Below are 17,878 nucleotides of genomic sequence, written 5' to 3' on the forward strand. Positions count from 1 at the left end.
TACTGGATGGCACTGTGCTGAAGGACCCCCTCCATCCTAGAGTCATCTCCCCCCACCACACACACATACAGCACCGCAGATAGTCAATGTAGACGTGGCCTCCTCCCTAAATTTCCCAGAAGGTCTGATACGGGATCCAGACCCACACACCCATTCCTAAGATACCCTGCTCCCAACCAGTGACCTCAGGAGACCTGGCTCCCAGGCCAAAAGGCAGAGAGTCCAGGCATTCTGACTGACCTTCGCTCTTCTTGACTTCCACCTTGGCTTTCTTGAGCCTCTTCAGCATGCCACGAAGGTCAGTAATGCCATACTCAAAGGCAATGCGCTCATACTCGCTCTTCTTGGTCACGCCTTTAAGCAGCTCCCAGATCTCTGGCGGGATCCCCAAATCATCATCGTCGTCCTTCTTCTTCTTCTTCTTCTCTTCTTCCATCTGCTGCTGGCCCTCTCTGCACAGAGAAGGAGGGAGGACCTTTTGAGGTGTAGCTTCCCGTAGGACCGTCATTCAACCCCTGCACCCCGCTCACAATGGGTGACGTGGATAAGGGACTAAACTGCATTCACAGTCGTGTGCTCCTCAACCTCATACCCGTGCATCTCTCACAGGGAATTAATTCTGAGTCCAACCCAGCCTCTCAAGCTACCACAAAGTGCATGTTGACAAGAACTTCTAAGAAATTGCAAGGAACAAGATGAAATGGTGGAAGAAGCACAATTTAGGCCTGAAATTATTCCCCTGGTAGGTATGGACATCTCTTCCACATGGAACTTTGGGGGGTGGGGTGGAGGCTGGACAAAGCATGGAATTGGGGGGAGGGCAGAGGAAGTGGGAGACTCTCGCTAACATTCAAAGTTGTTGTCCTCAGCCTCTGATTGGCTTCCAACCGGCCCTCCTCCAATGCCAGCTACCTATTACAAAAAGCTAATCTCCTGTCCCTTTGCATCTGGACTCCTGCCTGTCATTATGAGCTGCTTTGCTTTCTGCCCACGCTTGATCATTTTTGACCACAGCATCGGCCTAGTGGATTCCCCCATGACCAAATTCGGTTTCTAGACTTCATCCTACACCTACAAGGGTCTCCAAGCAGGTTAAAAAAAAAAAAAAGGTAAAGGACCCCTTTAAGTCCAGTCAAAGGCAACTCTGGGGTTGCAGCGCTCATCTCGCTTTCATTCCAAGGAAGCCGGCGTTTGTCCGCAGACAGCTTTCCGGGTCATGAGGACAGCATATCTAAACTGCTTCTGGCGCAATGGGACACCATGACGGAAACCAGAGCGCATGGAAATGCCGTTTACCTTCCCGCTGCAGCGGTACCTATTTATCTACTTGCACTGGCGTGTTTTCGAACTGCTAGGTTGGCAGGAGCTGGGACAGAGGAACAGGAGCTCCCTCCATTGCAGGGATTCGAACCGACAACAGTTTTTCTAAAATTGGCTAACAAGAAATGCAATAATTGCTTGTGCTCTGAAATGGAAGCTGCTGAGGAGCAATGTTTCATTTGCCCAAGCATGCCTTGTAAATGATTTTCAACCCTTGCCCAACCGTTTCCCTTGTGTCTCCTGTGTTATGCACTAAGCTGGTGGGTAGGACTGCTGTTTCCCCACCTCTTAAGGCACTCCATCCTCTGACGGCCACCAACTGGGATGGCTTCAAAAGATTAGGCCGATTCATGCAGATGAGGCTATCAACAGCGACCAGCTATGACTTGCTGGGGTGCACTAATTGGGAGAGTTGCTCCTTACGCTGAGGTCCTGCTTGCAGGTTTCTAATGGACATGGATACTGGGCCTTTGGTCTGATCTAGGAGGGCTCGTATTGTGTTCTTATTCTCCATTCTTCACCTACCTCTTCTTCAGCAACCCGCTGAAGTCCAGCTCTCCAGCAGTATCGTCTTTGCCGCCTTCCCCTCTGCAAGGAGAAGAAGGGGGGAGATATAACCCCAGAGCAGCACCCATTGAACTGGCTCAGCCTCCTGAGCAGCAGATGTTTGCAGCGTGTAAGGGAGCTGTGCATATCAAGGCACAGCCTAAGAGTCTGTGCTCTAACCAGCGACACTTACGTCCTTTTGAAAGCCTGCAGCACGCCGCCGCCTTCCTCTGTCCTTAGTGCTGGAAGAGAAGAAAACAGACTTCTAAAACTGGTATCTTGAACCTAGTTGGCTCTTCCCTTGAAAGGGTGTCTCAGCTTAATCTGACCTTCGCCAAGCTGGTGCCCTCCATGTGTTTTGGACTACAATTCCCACCAGTCCATTTTGGACCGCAACTCCCATGCGTCCAACGTGACCCTAATGGCTGGGGCTGATGGGAGTTGTAGGCCAAAATACCAATCTTGGTTAAGGCTGGATTAATACCTTAGCAAGCCACATGCAGAAAGGGAGGTTAGCTACCCACAAACACCTCCTTCCCCAGGGCGCCTCAGTATCATTCTGCTGTGTGGGATCCAGAGAGCCTTTATTCAGCTGGTGCGGTGAACAAAAGCTTGTCCCTCCATGGATCTTTTCAGGTGCCACGGAAACTCTGGGCTGTCGTGATTCATTCTGCCATTTTTACTGTTTTGCACACATTATTCTACTCTTATTCTACTCTTGTTACTTAGAGTAGGTACAGTACTCAGGTGAGGTACAGTAAAAAATGTAAAGGTGATTAGGGAATTACAATAAAATGCCACTGCAGAGATCTGCACATTTTTAAAAGGCAGGAATCATATTTTGGAAAAATAGTGATGATGATAATTGTTTGTTTGTTTGTTTGTTTGTTTATACCCCACCCATCTAGCTGGGTTTCCCCAGCCACTCTGGGCGGCTCCCAACAGAATATTAAAAACACAATAAGACATCAAAAATTAAAAACTTCCCTAAACAGGGCTGCCTTCAGATATCTTAGAAGATAGTTGCTTATTTCCTTGACATCGGATGGGAGGGCGTTCCACAGGGTAGGCGCCACTACCGAGAAAGCCCCTCTGCCTGGTTCCCTGTAACTTCAATTCTCACAGGGAGGGAACCGCCAGAAGGCCCTCAGAGCTGGACCTCAGTGTCCGGGTTGAACAATGGAGGTGGAGATGCTCCTTCAGGTATACTGGGCCGAGGCCGTTTAGGGCTTTAAAGGTCAGCACCAACACTTTGAATTGTGCTCGGAAATGTACTGGGAGCCAGTGTAGATCTTTCAGGACCGGTCTTGGGCCTTGGATAGATTTCTCAGTCTACAAGCACATGAGGGACAAGGATACCTCTACTTCCTGTCAGCTGCCATGAGCCCTTGGGACAGGGGGAATAGACTAGGAAGCCAAATAGACAAATAAAATAAATAAATATCCAGGGGAAGGGAGTTCCAGAGGTGGAAAGCAGGCAGCAAGAATGCCGCTCAGTGTGTTCTTGTGGTTCAGATTTCACAGGTGACGGGTTCACACTCACAAGACCACAAGGGAGGATGTTGCCTCCAAAGGATATGGCTATTTAAGGAGCAATCTTATATACAATAAGCTGGCAGAAAGCAGGAATGGGGTTACTGCTGGCTGAACCAGGCTCAGCCTGGCAGAGGGAAAGCAAACCTTCAAAATAGTATTTGCCAGCTTAACTTATGCCAGGTTCCCAGGTCACACCCCTAGAATGCCTCCTTTTCAAGACGTATGCCAGTTTAAGATCCGCTGGGCTCAGTTCAGCTAGCTGGGTCCCTGTGTACCTGCAGCTTAGCTGATTATGGTGTGGCCCAGTTGTGCTGGATCCTAACCCCACTTGCTCTAGGATGACTCCTTTAGCGTTTACTGAGTTAGGGCTCCTGGTGGTACCTTCCACATCGATGTTGAAGGTGCAGCTGTCAAACTTGTCCTTGGCTGCCACCTCAAAGCGATAGTCCCCTCGGTCTCCGATTACCACTTTGCCAATTTTTAGCTCATAGGTGTAAACCTTCGGGAGTAAGCAAAGAATAAGCAGGAGGATTAAGGTTCGTTAGTGGCGACCATTTCCGCCGTAGCATTTGAGGATGCAATAGGCATGATCCAGACAAAGCCTGGCATGCCTCAATCTCAATTAACAGAGAATTCTCAGTCGCCTCTGCAAACTATAATTCCCAGGATCCTTTGCAAGAAAGGATAATCATGTAAAAGGTGGTTTAAAGGTAAAGGTAAAGGAACCCCTGACCATTAGGTCCAGTCGTGGCCGACTCTGGGGTTGCGGCGCTCATCTCGCTTTATTGGCCGAGGGAGCCGGCGTACAGCTTCCGGGTCATGTGGCCAGCATGACTAAGCCACTTCTGGCAAACCAGAGCAGTGCACGGAAACGCCTTACCGCCGGAGCGGTACCTATTTATCTACTTGCACTTGACGTGCTTTCGAACTGCTAGGTTGGCAGGAGCAGGGACTGAGCAACGGGAGCTCACCCCGTCGCGGGGATTCGAACTGCCGACCTTCTGATCGGCAAGTCCTAGGCTCTGTGGTTTAACCCACAGCGCCACCCGCGTCCAAATGAATAAATAATTGCAACAGTCTGGTATGAGTTTAAGAAGGCAACGAGTCATAGAAGAGCTGATTCGCCCCTGGCCAAATCCTTCACTTTTCCTTCTTCTGGGACTCACGTTTTTCTCCTTGTCGAAGCTGTCCTTGAACTGGAACCTCAGTCCGCTCTTGATACCCAGCTCCAGCCATTTCCCCTTGAACCATTTGACGGTGGGCTTGCAAGGCAGAAGAGCCCCGTTCACCTGCACTATGATATCAACATCTTTCCCTGAAAGACAAGACAGGACGCATGGAAGTCATGACTTCCTCCACTTAAGAAGGAATCGCCTCTCATCTAAAGTCAAAGCCTCCATGGGGCTTTTGCAGAAGAAACTGCTCAAGCGCCAGCAGATGGTGCAAAACACAAAGATGTCATGAGATGGATGGGGCCATGGTTCAGTGGTACAAGTTTGGTCTCTGGCATCTCTAGGAAAAGCCCCTCTCTCTTAAACTCTGGGGAACCTTTGCCAGTGTTGACAGTAGTGAGCTGGGTGGACCAGTGGTCTAAAGCAGTTTACGAATGCCATTTCCCTCCGAAGTCATTAGTCCAGTGTAGCTGTCAACCACTGGCTCAAAAAAACCCAACCCACTTCATTTCTTTGACCATGGACATCATTTTTACTGTGCATTCATGACAATTTGTGCTCATGATGCTATCAGAGTGGTTACACACACACACACAGAGAGAGAGAGAGAGAGAGAGAGAGAGGATTCCAATTTCAATACTGTTTGTGCCTTCAAAAGACATGGAGTGGTCACACCGCTTCATTTCCAATCAATGCCTATCCTGCTGGAATCCCAGGAACGTTCTGGTTCGGTTTTTGTCCTGCTTTTGTTGTACTATAACGCCTCCGTATGCCAATCACAGAACAAACCAAAGCAGGTTAAATCTGCCACCAACGCACCACGTTACACATTACAGAATACTCCTGCGACAAAAAAACACCACTCTGGAGGGGCCCTTGTACACCACACAATTAGGACCAAACTGAAAGTGATGGGGCCACCCGTGTCTGTTTATTAACTTGCCTATCTGATTCACCTCCAAAGTAGCGTCATGGTTTGAAGTTTGGCACTAGCTTCAGTCACGTTACTGAAGGTGAGCCAGTCAGAGTCTAATCTGTAACTGGAGGACAGACTGCCTGGGAATCCCACATATACCCCCTCGAGGCAGCCTCCTCACTGTGCCTAATGCTTGGGCCGGCCCCCCCGGTGCAATTCTGCTCTGCCACTTACCGCTTTCTATTAAGACGCTTTCTGGCTTCTTGAGGAAGAGTGCGTCGGACTGAGTGGAGGGCTCCCCTTTACCTTCATCTGAAAAAGAGGGAAGGGAAGATGAAGAATGGGTCATGCCTTGCAGGTGAGCTGGAAGCCGAAACAGAGTGATTTGGGAATAGTGGGGTTCTTCAGGGCAGGGGGTGTGGGCATTGTTAGAATTCCTGCTCCATGATTGCAGTCATGGGATTTTTGTCTTTCACATGACGGTGTATGTTTTGACAGAATGGGAAGTGACGGAGACAGGATGCTTGTGTTACTGTGTTCTGTGAAGTGGGACTATTGTCCTTTGTTCTTTTTCTCTTTGCTGTCTGATGCTAGCGAGAGAGGGAGCCATGTTGCAGTGCTCCGTGTGTGTTTTTATGTAAATAAAGTAGATTAGCCAAAATGCTGAGTTGCTGAGGTCTGTTACGCATGATGCACAAACTCTGTGGATCTCTAAGTGTGCCGGTGTCAGTTGGCATCGGTCGCTGTGATGTTCGGGCTGAAGAAAGCTTTTGAAGCTACCGAACGATCGACCAGGAGGGAGGGAACATGCCAGTTGGGCATGTGCCTCTGCCAGGGTCCTACTCAAGTGTAGACTGAACTCCTGACAGGCATGGCTGCCCTGGGGGTAAGAGGAGGAAGGGCCTCAACTCAGCAGCGCAACATCTAACTTGCACGCAAACATTCCGCATTCAATTCCTAGCATCTCCAGGTAGGGCTGGAGTATTGTGTAGACAATAATAAGCTAGGCCTGACTCAGTATAAGGCAGCTTCCAATGTTTCCAGGGGAACAGGGCACAGGTAGGCCACAGTCCATGGGGCCCACTCATGAGTAGTACAACTCACATGGGATTAAGAGGCCAATGAGGAAATGTTCTCCTGTATCCCTCACTGACACAATGGAGAGTCCCAGATGGTTCAAGCATGCGGCTATATTTTCACTGCTAGTAAAGATAAAGGACCCCTGGACGGGTAAGTCCAGTCAAAGGTGACTATGGGGTTTTGGCACTCATCTTGCTTTTAGACTGAGAGAGCTGGTGTTTGTCCACAGACAGCTTTCTGGGTCATGTGGCAAGCAGGACTGAACTGCTTCTGGCGCAAAGGAACACCATGGTAGAAACTAGAGCACACAGAAACACCATTTCACTGCTGGAGGAGGTGTCAAAAGGAAGTAGTAGTAGTAGTAGTAGCAATGGCTCAGTGGTTTAGACCACAGCGTCACCCGCGTCCAGTAGCAGCAGCAACACCAGGCAATAGGTATTGGGGTGGGATAGCACTGAAGGGTAGGGATACACCTCAGGGAAGAAGCTGATATTTATTCAAAGCCCTGCAGAAGCTATGAGTAGGCATGGAAAAACTTATTGATGGACAGTGGGACATCTCGACAGGTAGCTGTGAGAATTTCTATATACGAGGAGTGGTACGTCTCTGGGGACAGAGCATATGGAGACACAGATAACCAATATACAAGCAATACCAGCAGATGTTAAGGACATTTTTCTCCAGGTTGCAATCTCTGGGCCTCACCTGATGGAGCCTGTTCTGCCGGAGCCTCTGCTAAGGGACACAGAAAAGGGGAAAAATATAAATAATGTTAGAACCTTGAACCAAACCATGGTGGTGTTTCTTCACAACTCCAAGTATATTTCCCCATTGCCTGAAGCTTGTAAGTCTGGTGAATATTCTCTAGGTCTGGAAGTTGGTACAGTCGTACCTTGGAAGTCGAACGGAATCCGTTCCAGAAGTCCCTTCGACTTCCAAAACGTTTGAAAATGAAATTGCAGCTTCTGATTGGCTGCAGGAAGCTCCTGCAGCCAATCAGAAGCCACAGAAGCCCCGTCGGACGTTCAGGTTCCAAAAGAAAGTTCGCAAACCAGAACAATCTCTTCCGGATTTGTGAGCCAAAACGTCTGAGTTCCAGGGCGTTCGGGATCCAAGGTACGAATGTATTTTACTTTTGTTCCTGTTCTGTTCCAGGACATCCCTTATGAAGAATAATCAGAAATCTGTGCAGCTATGTTTTCATATCAGCTCACATGATGCATAAAACGAACCAGTATGTTTTGTTAAGTATTTGATGGTCAAACCTTTGTGTAGCAGCTGCATTTATGGCTTAAGGATCTGGGGTCTAGATCGGTCTTGTGTCTTGTGTGACTGCCTGCTTTAAATACATATTGTCTAATTTTGGCTTTTAATTTTTTTTTAAAGGGCAATAATGTCCTTCTCAGTGCCGTGAGGGAAGGTTGCAAAATCAGCAAAGCACCACTTTTTTACTGGGCCAGCATTTCCAGTAAAACATATCATCTTACCTCTGTGCCATTTATTTAATTAAAACAGTCTGGCGGAGGCCTGCAGTTTATTAGCTGGGAGTCAGAGCTTTTGACGGCAACACGCCAGAAGATGAAAGTTTAATGCTGACCAGGAGGATGGGCAGAATATCTTTGTGTAGGTTACAGGGTGCACAAACTCTCCCCCTCTCAATTCTGGAAATTTAGGAATAAAATTGCCCTCCTGTTCAACTAGAAATCTAATTAATGAAAGCAACTTGTACCAAAAACATGGCCTTTTCATTCAAGGCAACAGTTACATGGCACCATGCAACAGGATTTCCAGGGAATCAAACACAAGGACTTCAGCAACGGCCCCATCTGCACCATACATTTAAAGTAGTATCATACCGCTTTCAACAAGCATGGCTTCCCCCAAAGAATTCTGGGAACTGCAGTTTGTTAAGGGCGCTGCAAGTTGTTCGGAGACTCCGGTTCCCCTCACAGAGCTACAATTCCCCAAGCTGTTAAAGTATGGTGAGAACTGTAGTTCTGTGGGGGGGAAATAGGGGTCCCACAGCTCTTCATTCTCCCACTCCCCCAAAATTATGACTGGAGCATGACTCTCCCTGCTAGCCAGCATGTGTCTGAACATTCCTGGCCCCACCTTTTGCCTCTTCTTTCGCCTCTTCTTTCTTCTCCTCTTTCTTCTCCTCTTTCTTCGCTGCCTTTGGGTCCTCCTTCTTCTTCACCTCTTTCTTCTTTGCGGCTACAGAAGAATGAAAGTAAGACTGATTAGGAGCCAGAACAGAAGTACGGGGATAAGGAGCCGCTTGAGTTTGGTATATAGTCAAATATGCACACTGATTCCAAAAATGTGGCAGTGGTGATATGCATCCCAGGCACGCAGAGCTTTACAAAGTACCCCCACCTCCCCACACCACACCAAAAGACAAGTACCCTATTTTTTGTTCCATAAGGCGCACCTGACCGTAAGATGCACCTCGTTTTTAGAGGGGGAAAACAAGGGGGGGAAAATTCTGAACAAAACAGTGGATGTATGACTTTTGTGGTCCACGCTGTGGCCCCAGACATGTGATTTGATGGCGAGTTTGGGGTAGCCCAGTGCAAAAATCCTGAGGATCCATGTGGATCCATGCTTTGTAACCACGTTTTTGCGCCATTGCAGCCCCAGGAAACAGTGGGTGAGTGATTTTTTGTGTGCAGGCTGTAGCCATGGACATGCTATGTTATCTGATGGTGAATTTGGGGTGAATTTGGGGTGACCCAATGTAAAAATCCTGAGGATGCATGGGCTTTTACCTCCCCCCCCAGGCAGCCTCCTTTATCGCTAGCGTCCCTTATCTCTCTCCCAATCGCTTGCAATCAGTAGCTTTGTTTCAACACCCACTTCCCTCTTTCAAAAAAAAAAAAAAAAGCATATCTGCTTTTTGCCCCTGGGCAATTCGGCTCCAGGGACCACGCATTCACTCCATAAGACGCACAGACATTTCCCCTTACTTTTTAGGAAGAAAAAGGTGTGTCTTATGGAGCGAAAAATATGGTACTTGCCCCCAAGGAACACAGTCTAAACGCTGAAAGTGTGGGAAAAAAGAAAAGGCGGGGAGGGGGAGAAGAAAGGGGATCAAGAGATGATTGTGTGAACAACTGCATACGCATACTTGTCTTTATTTGGATTGTGGGTTGTGTTATGACTGAAGGGTTCAGTGCCAGTCCAATACATTTTGCCACCTAAAGCAAAGCCCAAATTGCAGGTACTCTCCTGCATGAAGCTGAGCTGAAATTGTGGCTCAAAACTTGTTGCACCATTGAGACATCAGTTCCTGCCTTCATTTCTCCTCACGGGTCACTTCAGCATGGAAGGTCCAGCAGGGTTAAGCTGGATACTTCTGAGAAATGGGACATTTTGAGGAGGGAGTTGAAGGAAGAGGGGAAGATGTAGCTATTGACTCTTACAACTAGACAGAAAAGGTGGATCTGATCCATTTCTTCTACTTGAAGGCTCGTCCAAAATTTGTGTGGTGGTTAGGTTGTAGCTGGTCCTCATGGAACATTTGTTCTTATTTGTTTGGAGGAAAGTTATATACAACAATGAGTTATATACAATTCTTCCTGCATTCGTCCTGATTTGCTTGTAGGGTATTTATCCATCTTCCTGCTAACCATCAATCCATTCCACACTTTTCAATCCATTTCTCCATCACTTTCCTAACTGCAAAAAAGTCTGTTTCTTTTCCTCTTCTTTTTAAGTGGATCTATTGCACTTTGGTCAAAGGAGGAAAGCCAATGTGTCCAAAAGAGAGTGTAGAGAAATCTGGAGCACAGGAGGCTTAGCGCTGTGGGTTAAACCACAGAGCCTAGGACTTGCCGATCAGAAGGTTGGCGGTTCAAATCCCCACGACGGGGTGAGCTCCTGTTGTTCGGTCCCTGCTCCTGCCCACCTAGCAGTTCAAAAGCACGTCAAAGTGCAAGTAGATAAATAGGTACCGCTCCGGCGGGAAGGTAAACGGCGTTTCCGTGCGCTGCTCTGGTTCGCCAGAAGTGGCTTAGTCATGCCGGCCACATGACCCGGAAGTTGTACGCTCGCTCCCTCAGCCAGTAAAGCAAGATGAGTGCTGCAACCCCAGAGTTGGCCACGACTGGACCTAATGGTCAGGGGTCCCTTTACCTTTACTTTATTGCACTTTGGTCAAAGGAGGAAAGCCAATGTGTCCAAAAGAGAGTGTAGAGAAATCTGGAGCACAGGAGGCTTAGTAAAGTTATTAAGAAGCAGGAGTTTTGTTGTGTCTAGTACAGAAGAGCAAGGTGGAAAAGAAATATGGAAGAATTTTCACACACGAGTTTGTGGAAAATGTGACGAGACATTTTGAGGTGAAAAAATGCAAGGCAACGGAGTTTTTGGACCTAAACTTTAGGACTCAGAAACATCAGTTTTGATCTTTGAATTTAGTGGAACCCACACAATGTAGACCATCTACTGGCATATATTGCACACCCAACCCCACCTGTTGGGCATGTTCCATCCCGTCCCTTGCAGTGCCTCCAGGCTTTAGGCTGCTTTCCAGCTTTCCATGCCCCTTATGTGTAAATGCGTCTGCTGGGGGTGTTAATCCAGAGCGAGGGCCCTAATTACCACCCATAGGAGGAAGAAGGAGGTGTGGATTTGGGGGCGCAAATAGGGGAACTGCAGAGGAGAAGCAGAAAAATGGTAAGGATGAGCCTGGAGGAATTGGGGTTGCTGCCACTGGCTGGTTAGGGGAGTGGACCCAGGAAGCAGGGTGCTAAGGGAGATAAATCATGACTGTGGGATGGAACCAACGGGGGAAGGAAGCACAGGAAAAGTGAGAACGTTACAGCTCTATCTGTAATGAAGAGCAACCATTGGAGGCTGTCATCAGGAAAGAATAAAAGAAGAAAGGTGAATGAGGGTGAAACGCTTAACTCTTTCCATGCCTGTATCTCTATTCTCAGAATTGTCCTCCCCTCAGAATGCCCACCTGCAGCAGAAAAGAAGTTCTGGGGCTGAGTTCTGGCATGCATTAAAAGCAGGCCAGATACAAACACTATTGCCTCAGTCCAGCTATCATGACAAGCCATGGCCATGGAAGCTTTATTGTGAAGTGTGAGGTCTAAATTGGCAAGCCATGGTTTCCAATCATCCATCAAACCAGGATTGGAAACCATGGTTTGAGGTGGGTATAGGAACCATGATATGTGCAAACTATGGTTTGGCATTATCTCCGAATCGATCAACTCTGGAGCTGCCAGAGTTGTTATGTCTCCAGAGCCCCTGCACTTAGAAAGAGGAGTTGCAAAAATGAAAGCAGAACTGCAACTATGAACGATGTTTTGCCTGTATATTTGGAAGCTCAAACCATGGTTTGCTCAAACTCCAGTGACTGTACACCGCGGTCTGGTACGATGTCTCAATTAAGCCCATATCATACTTTCTGGTGGACAACATAGTAAGCTGTCAGTTATTTTGTCCATCTACTCCAGTATTGTCCACACAAACTACCAGAAGCCTTCCAATGTTTCAGGCAGAGTTCTTCTGCATCACCTGCTTTCTGCTACTTCTAGCTAGAGACGCAAGGGAATGAAAGGGCCTGTTGATTTAAACAATTTTGTGTGTTTTTAATCTTGATTGTTAAGATGTCCTGTACAGTGGTACCTCTGGTTCCGGAGGTCCGTTCTTAACCTGAAACCGTTCTTGACCTGTGGTACCACTTCAGCTAATGGGGCTTCCTGCTGCCGCCGCACTGCTGCAACCCAATTTCTGTTCTCATCCTGAGGTAAAATTCTTAACCCGAGGTACTACTTCCAGGTTAGCGGAGTCTGTAACCCGAAGTGTTTGTAACCCGAGGTGTTTGTAAGCCAAGGTGTTTGTAACCCAAGGTACCACTGTACAAGGGCAACGCAAAATATAAAACAACATTAAATTGAAAATGGAACTTTCAGCATGTGTTGCAGGGGGTTAGACTAGATGACCCTCAAGGTCCCTTCCAACTCTACAATCTCAGGATTGTGCTCTACCGGGGAACTATGGCCCCTACCCATAGTTCCCCTTGGGGAAAGGGAAGCAAAACAGCACTATGTATAATACAAAGCCCTCGACCTCCTGTCGAGCCAAGGTTTCAGACCCAGGTTAAGCAAAAAACTAAAGGGACTGCATTTATGGATGTTATAGCTGATTCACTTATTTATGCCATAAAATAACAAAAACCCAGACATTTAAAGCAACAAGCAAGCCATAAAGTTGCCAGGTCCATTAAAACAGCAAGCCTCGTGCTTTGCCAACAGTATAAAAAGCAATAACATCACAATGGAATAAAAGCACCTAAAATCGATACGGAGCAGCCGTCCGCATCAGAAATCATCAAGTAGTTTCATATTGATCCAGACAAGAACCAAGAACATTTAGAGCGTTTTTGCCGAGCCGAAAAGGCTCCCGTCAAAAAAGACAACATCTAATCCCATTTTAACCAGTGCTAATGCAAAGGTGGCCTGTTACAGTCGTTTGCATGCAAGAAGGTAGCTTGCTCATATTCACAACCTTGTACGGGAGCAGAAAATGAATGCAGTCGTCCTAATGATGGGAAATAGCTCCAGTTAGGGAAAATTAAAAACCCGCTATCTAAAAGGGTTATTAAACACGTCAAGAGACAACTGCTAAAGGTGACATCCAACTGCTTGTACCAGTTAACTCTGAAACATTTGTGAATCAGCATTGGAACTGAGCTATGTTTGCTTCCAGGTTACTGGCCAGCTTTTTGGCATTTTGTAGTACAGTGGTACCTCGGGTTAAGTACTTAATTCGTTCCAGAGGTCTGTACTTAACCTGAAACTGTTCTTTACCTGAAGCACCACTTTACCTAATGGGGCCTCCTGCTGCTGCTGCGCCGCCGGAGCACAATTTCTGTTCTCAACCTGAAGCGAAGTTCTTAACCTGAAGCACTATTTCTGGGTTAGCGGAGTCTGTAACCTGAAGCGTATGTAACCTGAAGTGTATGTAACCCGAGGCACCACTGTACTTGCTCCCCAGACTGTTGAATGAAAAATCAGCTAAAATTAGTGTGACTGACTGTAAAAGTGCCTCTGATGAATCACCATTTTTTAAAAAATGTATACTTGTTTTCAAATTATATTCTATTCTAATTCAGGCAAGTACTAATCTTTTAGAAAAGTAGCACTTATAAAAACTGCAGATTGGAAGCACCAGGTTTTTTAAAAAAGGAGTTCCCTTCTGCGTGACAGAAAACAGGGTATGTGTCTCTTCTAATGTGTTCGTTGACAACTGTATGCATCATCTAAACAAAAACAAACAAACATGACTTTTCCCTTTAGAATAGTTTCATTTCATCAGCTTTACAATCCATTTAACATTTCAAAATTTGACTTCCTTCCCCCTCTTTCTGCGGTTCCTTAAATTTGTTTTTTAATATCTTCTGCATATCCAAATTCATTTAACTTGCTCGTTTAATTATCTACTGTAAACATATACTTTGATAAAACTGCAGGTTATTACATCAATCGTGCTAATGTTTTTATCTGTTTGCAATTTATCTGTAAATATCCAATAAACCATTTCCATTCTTTTATTTAAAAAAAAGCTTGTTATCTTGATTTCTTATTCTTTTGGTAAGTATTGCCATTTCTGCATATTCCATAAGTTTTTGTGTCCATCCTTTACTGGGACTTCTGCTTCTTTCCATTTTGGGGCAAGTAACATTCTCGCTGCTGTAGTAGCATACATAAGTAAATTTCTATACAATTTAGGTAGTTCTGTCCTTATAATTCCCAAATAAGTAATATTTTACACAAGTGTTTTCTATTTTCTAAGGCATGGGTAGGCAAACTAAGGCCCGAGGGCTGGATCTGGCCCAATTGCCTTCTAAATCCAGCCTGCAGACGGTCTGGGAATCAGCATGTTTTTACATGAGTAGAATGTGTGCTTTTATTTAAACTGCATCTCTGAGTTATTTGTGGGGCATAGGAATTCGTTCATTTTTTTTTTTCAAAATATAGTCTGGCCCCCCACAAGGTCTGAGGGACAGTGGACCGGCCCACGGCTGAAAAAGTTTGCTGACCCCTGTTCTAAGGTTATCAGTTGCTCCGCATCTCAACCCTTTGCTCCCCCCCTGTCCCTTGTTCAGGTGATCGTTGTCCAACAGAATCACAATTTGTCCTTCTGCCACTCCAAGATCTCCCCAAAACCTGTGTGTTATGTACTGAGTTGAATAGGATCCAAAATGCAGCAGTCTGATTGGTCCTAGAACAATAGGATTCAGAATGCAGCAGTCTGATTGATCCGCAGGAGCCACCCAATCCAGCTCCAGGTGGAAGTGAATCTGCAACCTGATTGGCCTACAGGAGAATCCCAGAATTAGCCAATCACGTGCGGCCCATTGTGTAAATAATGTATATAAAGCAGATATTGTGGGGGAACTTCCATTCCTCACTACTATGAGCTGAATAAAGAGCATGAAATCCACACCTGACTCCGAGTATATTTCACTGTGGGAAAGGCCTCTCGATCCAAGACAGGGCTACCCAGGCAGCCCTGAGCCCTGGCACCTCTCATTTTGGAAAGCGAGTCCTTCTGCATGATGTCATCCCTGTTCCATTCCCACTATGCGCTGAGCCCACACCGCCCGACTCCCGATAAAGCCACCAGCATCGACTCCTTTTTCCCAGCCCGTCCTGACCCCCTAATATAGCCAGGTGCAGAGTGCTGAGCCATCACGACCGGCGATCAATAATAACCCAACCTCCGGGGCCAAAGGAGCAGGGAGATGAGCGACGGAGGGGGTCCAGCTGTCGCCCGGGCTCCGCCAGAACCTTGCAGGGCTCAGCTTAGCTCCAGGATGCTTTGCATAGCTGCCGTTGGGAGACAGGACCGTGGAAGATGGAAAAGTGGATCCCAGAGGCTTTGGGTCTTCCTTCTGCAAGCGTGACGACACACCGAAGGACAACGGGAAACAAAACCCACTTTTTCCTCCGCAGCTGTCCACACCCTACAGCTCACGGAGGAGGCTTGCCTCATTCTTGGAGAAAGCAGATCTCTGAGGAAACCACAGACCACTCCAACTCCCATCAGCCCCTGCCAGCGATGGTTGGGAAAGATGGGAATTTCAGTTCGACAACAGCTGGAGGGCCACAAGTTCTCCATCCTCACTATAGAGCAGGCATGGCTAAACTTGGTCCTCCAGATGTTTTGGGACTACAATTCCCATCATCCCTGACCACTGGTCCTGTTAGCTAGGGATGATGGGAGTTGTAGTCCCAATAAACATCTGGCGCTCCAAGTTTGGCCGTGCCTGCTATAGAGGTTGGCAAGATCCTCAAACTTGCATACTCTCCGACATTTCTTCGATGAAAATAGGGGCATCCTATTCCTTAATAACATTAATAATTTTGCTATTTATACCCTGCCCATCTGACTGGGTTGCTCCAGCCATTCTGGGCAGCTTCCAACATATATAAAAGCATAATAAAACATTAAACATCAAAAAAACCTTCCCTATGCCTTTTCAGATGTCTTCTAAAGGCTGCCTGGTTAATTATCTCCTTGGCTCAGAGGTCACACAACTCTGTACCCTCCAACATTTATCTGATGAAAATAGGGGTTCCCTAAGGAAAAGCGGGTCATTCGGGGATCAAATCAGAAACTGGGACGCCTTCCGTAAATCCCTGGAAAATAGGGACATTTGGACAGTGGCGTAGCGTGGGGGGTGCCAGGGGTGCCGGCCGCACCGGGCGCAACTTCTGGGGGGGGCGCGAGTCCAGAGGGAAGGGGAACGCCCCTCGCTCAGCCCGCGCATCCCTCGCCCGCCGGCAGCTTCTCCTCCTCGCCTCGCTCAGCGCCGCCGCCGCGGATGCCGCCCAGACCCCCCAGCGCCCAGGGCCATTTCCCGGGGAGCCTCCTCTGGCACATGCCCCGCGCAGGAGGAGGAGGGGGAGGCGGCTCCGGGATGCTCCCTCCCGCCCCGGGAGGCAGAACGCAACGCACAACACACACACACCCTGTCGCCCCCGCGGCAGAGCAAGGCAGCCAGACGCGGAGCAGGGAGAAAGGCTCGGGCTCACCTTGGGGCAGCCTCCGGAGAAGCGAGTCCCGAGGAGGAGGAGGAGGAGGAGGAGGAGGAGGAGGAGGAGAAGCCGCCGCTGCCGCTGCCGCTGCCGCCGCCGCCGTGCGCCCCCAGCACCGGGAGAGAGGCCGCTGGCCGCCCGGCGGGCCGTGGTTCCTTCCTCCGTCGGGCGCCCAAGGGGAGGGGGCTTTGGCTGCCTCGGCCCGCGGGGGCTCCACAAATAATAAATTTAATAAATTCCTTTTTTTTAAATAAGATATTTATTAAAGTTTTCAATTTTATACAAAGAGAAAAATGCAAAAAATAGAAAAAATATATATTAAAAACACATAAAATTCACAACTTATTTTTCAATAACATATTTCCCTGACCTCCTCATACCTCCCCTTCTTGTTTTCTAGTTCAAATTATTTGTTCAGCAAATCCTTATCTCATAGCATTACCGCTAAATAACACCTTATTTTCTATCCAAGTTCTTGAAACTTAAACTTTTACTTTAAAAAACCATTTTTTCATAACCTTTTATACCATTACAGCTAGAAACCACTTAACGTAATTTCAATCCAACATCATTCAACATTCCTTAATATTGCAGTATTTCTGTAAATAGTCCTTAAATTTCTTCCAATCTTCTTCTGCCGACTCTTCTCCCTGGTTGCGGATTCTGCCAGTCATTTCTGCCAATCCCATGCAGTCAATCAACTTCATCTGCCATTCTTCCAGAGTGGGTAAATCTTGCGTCTTCCAATACTTTGCAATGAGTATTCTTGCTGCTGTTGTAGCATACATAAAAAAAGTTCTATCTTTTTTAACACCAACTGGCCAACCCAGTGGCGTAGCATGGGGGGTGCAGGGGGGGCCGGCCACACCGGGCGCAACATCTGGGGTTAGGGCAAATCCATGGGTTAGGGGGCGCAAATCCACAGGTTAGGGGGCGCAAATCCATGGGTTAGGGGGCGCAAATTACTTGCCTTGCCCCGGGTGCTGACAACCCACGCTACGCCACTGCATTTGGAAGGTCTGAACTTGTCCTAACTCACTGCTGACTAGAATGCAGCTGCTGCCTCTTGAATCACTGCTGTATTTCAAAGGGCTCTGGTTTACATTTGCTTCTCCCATTCTCTAGCACACAAGTTAACTTCACACGTTACGGGGATGGGGATTATTCTGCTCTGCTTTTACACAGTGCTTACGATCTCCATTGCCTGTCCTGAAAAGCCCCCAGAACTGGAGGAGGGGTGTGCTGTACTGAAC

General features: G+C 47.4%; 1 protein-coding gene across 3 annotated transcripts in view; it reads right to left on the reverse strand.

Annotated features, from left to right (window-relative positions):
* Window positions 1–17,878, reverse strand: part of MYBPC2 (myosin binding protein C2) — a 68,018-nt gene that overhangs the window by 31,478 nt on the left and 18,662 nt on the right. For 2 of the 3 annotated variants that reach the window (XM_080976540.1, XM_080976542.1), the window contains exons 2-9: window positions 8,683–8,784; window positions 7,276–7,305; window positions 5,725–5,802; window positions 4,569–4,717; window positions 3,784–3,901; window positions 2,060–2,108; window positions 1,846–1,908; window positions 241–452 (exon numbers count right to left, since the gene is read on the reverse strand). In XM_080976540.1, coding sequence (XP_080832666.1) covers window positions 241–452; window positions 1,846–1,908; window positions 2,060–2,108; window positions 3,784–3,901; window positions 4,569–4,717; window positions 5,725–5,802; window positions 7,276–7,305; window positions 8,683–8,784 — 801 coding nt within the window. The remainder of the gene's footprint in view (window positions 1–240; window positions 453–1,845; window positions 1,909–2,059; window positions 2,109–3,783; window positions 3,902–4,568; window positions 4,718–5,724; window positions 5,803–7,275; window positions 7,306–8,682; window positions 8,785–17,878) is intronic. The other variant, XM_080976541.1, reaches the window with a different exon arrangement.

This window comes from Podarcis pityusensis (genome assembly GCF_964106645.2).
Source record: "Podarcis pityusensis genome assembly, chromosome: 13".
Lineage (NCBI taxonomy): Eukaryota > Metazoa > Chordata > Lepidosauria > Squamata > Lacertidae > Podarcis > Podarcis pityusensis.